The sequence below is a fragment of the Branchiostoma lanceolatum genome, chromosome 6 (assembly GCF_035083965.1).
Source record: "Branchiostoma lanceolatum isolate klBraLanc5 chromosome 6, klBraLanc5.hap2, whole genome shotgun sequence".
Taxonomy (NCBI): domain Eukaryota; kingdom Metazoa; phylum Chordata; class Leptocardii; order Amphioxiformes; family Branchiostomatidae; genus Branchiostoma; species Branchiostoma lanceolatum.
Window position 1 is genome coordinate 16,920,597 of NC_089727.1, and position 4,606 is coordinate 16,925,202.

The 4,606-nt window shown below is 43.6% G+C and overlaps 1 protein-coding gene across 1 annotated transcript; it reads left to right on the forward strand.

Moving 5' to 3' along the window:
* The first annotated feature begins 1,320 nt into the window (after nt 1–1,320).
* Nucleotides 1,321–3,534, forward strand: LOC136436897 (uncharacterized). Its single transcript, XM_066431286.1, has 3 exons — nt 1,321–1,984; nt 2,410–2,589; nt 2,863–3,534. Exons 1-3 carry the CDS (start codon nt 1,358–1,360, stop codon nt 3,250–3,252), a joined length of 1,197 nt encoding a protein of 398 aa, XP_066287383.1. The 5' UTR covers nt 1,321–1,357; the 3' UTR covers nt 3,253–3,534.
* Nucleotides 3,535–4,606: the final 1,072 nt, after the last annotated feature.

The following is a 4,606-nucleotide window of genomic DNA, read 5'->3' on the forward strand; positions in this document are numbered from 1 at the left end:
ACTAGTTGTTTTTTGGGGGGGAGGGGGGGCAAGTCCCTTTCCCAGCATAGAGAACCTTAGCCCATGTTAAAAACTGAGAATCAGCGCTCCCAAAAATAAACGCCACCGCTCCAGAAGTTTGCAAAGGAGGCTAAGGTAAAAGGCTAGATGTAAGGGTACAATGTGTGATTCAATCAATCAATCAAAGTTTTCATTTGAGGTGTTAATGTTTCAGATGGATGAAGGTGGCGCGCACTACTTCTCAGAGAAGTTTTGCATGGGGACTAATGGCTACAACAACAGTCATACATCTGTGGTTCCTATGACACAGGAGTTTTGCATGGAGACTCATGACTGCTACAACAACCCTACATCTATGGTACCAATGACACAGGAGTCTTACATGGAGGCCCCTTGCTACTATACCAACCCTACCACTATGGTCCCTACAGCACAGAAATACATGGGGACCACTTACTACAACAACAATGATACAGCTATGGCACAGGAGAGTTACATGGAGACACCTTACTACAACAACAAGGATACAGCTATGGCACAGGGGAGTTACATGGAGACCCCTTACTACAACAACAATGATACAGCTATGGCACAGGGGAGTTACATGGAGACCCCTTACTACAACAACAAGGATACAGCTATGGCACAGGGGAGTTACATGGAGACCCCTTACTACAACAACAAGGATACAGCTATGGCACAGGGGAGTTACATGGAGACCCCTTACTACAACAACAATGATACAGCTATGGCACAGGGGAGTTACTTGGAGACCCCTTACTACAACAACAATGATACAGCTATGGCACAGGGGAGTTACTTGGAGACCCCTTACTACAACAACAATGATACAGCTATGGCACAGGGGAGTTACTTGGAGACCCCTTACTACAACAACAATGATACAGCTATGGCACAGGGGAGTTACTTGGAGACCCCTTACTACAACAACAATGATACAGCTATGGCACAGGGGAGTTACTTGGAGACCCCTTACTACAACAACAATGATACAGCTATGGCGCTGGGGAGTTACTTGGAGACCCCTTACTACTACAACAACACCAGTACAACTATGGTCCCTATGGCTCAGGACTATCACATGTACATGGGGACCACTTACTACAACAACAACACCAGCACAACTGTGGTCCCCCTGACACAGGAGTGGGTGTCCAGGCTTCAGATCAACTTGAACGACGGTTACGGCCCATCAATGATCATGGAGAAGTTCCTCACAAGTCTCCCTGAATGTGAGAGAGAAACACCAGCATGCCAGGATGGCTCTGTACAGGTATGCAACCCTGAAGTTGGTGAGATGAGATCAGCCAGTGAATCCTGCAACAAATCTAAACAGATGACCAGATCTGAGATGACCAAACCTGAAGCAGCGCCACCAGGTGATATTGGGCAGGACTGCAGCAGTGATGGCATGAAGTCTCCATCCTGTTTGACACAAGACAACAATCACACTGGTGATGTGGAGGGACCTATCAGACTGCAGGATGCTGATCTACTTAACCACCTTGATGATTGGATCATCTTGTTAGGCTGTGAGGAAGGGTCAGTGTACTATTCTGATGATGAGGACATGTCAGAGGAGATGACAGGTCCTGATGGTGGCAGCATGGAGGAGAGAAAGGCTTTGCCTGCCTCCAGTGTACCATGCAGACTGGTGGACAAGCTGTCAGATTACACTACAGAGAGGATTCAGCTCCTAGATCACTTTGAGCTAGATCATCAGTCAGTCAGTGGTTTGGAGGATCTAGAAGACATCCAGTTCTTGGATCAAATTGAGCTAGATCATCAGTCCCTTGGTACAGAGGATTTGGAGGAGATCCAGCTCTTGGATTTCATTGAGGTAGATCGTTGGTCAATCAGTGGTTCGGAGGATCCAGAGGAGGTCCAGCTCTTGGATTTCCGTGACCTAGATCATCAGTCGGAAGATGCAGAGGAGAAATTCCAACTCCTGGATCCTATTGAGGTAAGTTAGGCACTGTATGATGTAACCATCAACAAGCAGATAGAACTTTTCTTTCCCTGCGTAGCAAAGTAGACATGATAAAGGTTTGGATCATTCTCTCCTTTTGTGGATCTCCTTACTTTTGTTGATTGCAACACTTTTTTTTTGTTATGAAGTTTGAAGGTTTTCCTAAAAATCAGTGCTTTTGAAAAGAAAGAAATATAGTTCTGACTAAAAGATTGCCGTGTTTAAAACAGGTGCATTGTAGTCTAATTGTACCATACTTTGAATAGGCATTGTATGAGTTGATTATGCTGTGAAAGCTGGAATGTACCTGTAATGTACATGTAATGTAGTAAGACAGGCTGCTGCAGTTTACAAAATACCCACTAGAGGTCCTCATTATACCAGTAGTACACCCAAACTACATTGTGTCTGCTGTACAGATGCCAGGGCTGTGTGTGTGGCAGAGCAGCGTCCCCGAGCACGAAGTTGTGACAACAAATAGACTATCGCGGTACGACCTCTACTACAGTCCCACACACCGCGTACGATCTCCCAGCTGCCCTCTGATTGGTGCTCGTGGTGATAGCAGGGAACGAAGCGTGTACAGTGATAACTCAGAGGTGAGACTTTTATATGAAATTGAATGTTGGGAAGAGTGTGGACAGTTGCAAATAAATGGAATTTAGAATAGACTCAACAGTTTTTAAAAATGGGGGAAAAAAGTGACAGGAACAGAGATCTAAAGATGAGGGGGGAAACATTTGCAACTGCTCGCCTTTAGATATATGCAGTTGTGATTATGTAGGTGGACTGGTTGTGCATTTTCCCATCCTGATTGCAATTTTAGAGAACTTACGAACCAATCACTTCCATCGGTTTTCCAATTTTTTAAGCCTCCTTCACTCCAACACGTGGCTGCGCAGGACCACGAAGTGACCAACAGTGCTGTGAGGACCGCCAAAGGGAAGACAGTGAAGTCTGCGGCCCACAAGGCACATTGCAACAGCAGCCCCACAACCCCCCTGGTGAACCCCCCCTTACCCGGCTGCCCCTGCTGGCTTCTTCTCATGGGTTTAGCCAGCGTTTTGGTCACTACAATCGATGTGAAACAAAAGCTGGGTAAGCTCTTGGGAAAAAGCTGTCAGGGGCAGCCACACTACAGGCAACCTCACACACAGCAGAAAACGTCTTACGTCAGCAAATATCCAAGATGGAAGACTTGTCTGTTATGTCTGAGGTTGCCATGGCAACTGACTATAGTTGTCAGTTGCCATAGGAACTGACAAGATGGTGTCAGGGATACTCCAGTGGCTGCCCCTTTCTCTCTGCACCTATCAGTGTGAACCCCAACAAGTTGTCCTTCTGTTATGAACAGGGCAGCTTGCTGGGCATCACACTGGTAGGTGCATTTCCCCTTCAGAAGATGTATCTGCATGTTTCTGAAGGGGGTTTGACTTGTAGATTAGATACATGTATGTTCTGTTGAATGCAATCTAGGTTATAAGGTCTTACGTACATAATGCTGGCATGGTGAATTTAGAAAACTTCTGTATTTTATGCCCATATATGTAATGTGGCTTACTGCACTTGTTTCTGAAGTGGGTTTGACAAAGAACATTATGTCCTTGGTTTGACTTGTAGATTAGATACATGTATGTTCTGTTGAATGCAATCTATGTTATAAGGTCTTACAAACATAATGCTGGCATAGCAAAGTAAGAAAACTTCTGTATTTTATGCCCATGTATGTACGGTGGTTTACTGCACTTGTTCCTGAAGTGGGTTTAACAAAGAACATTATGCCCTTGGTTTGACTTGTAGATTAGATACATGTATGTTCTGTTGAATGCAATCTTGGTTATAAGGTCTTACGTACATAATGCTGGCATGGTGAATTTAGAAAACTTGTGTATTTTTTGCCCATTGTACTGTGGTTTACTGCACTTGTTTCTGAAGTGGGTTTGACAAAGAACATTATGTCCTTGGTTTGACTTGTAGATTAGATACATGTCTTACAAACATAATGCTGACATAGTGAAGTAAGAAAACTTCTGTATTTCATGCCCATATGTATTGTGATGTGCTGGTCTCACACTTAGCCATACTTTGTAACAGTTTCTAACCAGAAGAACATGTTTTGCAATATATTTTGTTATGTATGATTACCTAAAGTTCTTCTGTTGTGTTTAATGCTGTCAATATTTCTGTTGATATTTGCTGTGTGAAATTACTGGAAGAGCTGTATTAAGTGCATCCAGGGTCATCCAGGGACCAGTGAAGAAAATGTTTATTGTATATTTGTCGTAACAATGATGTGAATACACACGACGCCACACATCGACTGTATTGAGTCTCATATATATTTTCTGTCAGCAATCACATTTCCATCCAAGATTTCCTCGACAGTTCCACAAATCAGAACAGAGTCAAATTGTACTGCACACAAGTAGACTTTCCACATCATCCAACCAGCCTGTCTTACAAATTCTACACGAAACACTAAATATTGATATTTTTCAGTACATCATAGTGGTCAATGCTCGCATCACAGAAGTGATAATATGATACTTCACAACACAAAGACAGAGAGGAAAACCTCACTAAACAACATGGAGATGCCATACATAATACTGTAGT

Excerpts from the sequence above, each read along its gene's own strand:
- LOC136436897 (XM_066431286.1), top strand. The coding sequence starts at position 1,358 with ATGACCAGATCTGAGATGACCAAACCTGAAGCAGCGCCACCAGGTGAT. Across the intron at positions 1,985-2,409 it reads AACTCCTGGATCCTATTGAG|ATGCCAGGGCTGTGTGTGTG; the intron begins GTAAGTTAGGCA and ends TCTGCTGTACAG. Across the intron at positions 2,590-2,862 it reads TGTACAGTGATAACTCAGAG|CCTCCTTCACTCCAACACGT; the intron begins GTGAGACTTTTA and ends CAATTTTTTAAG.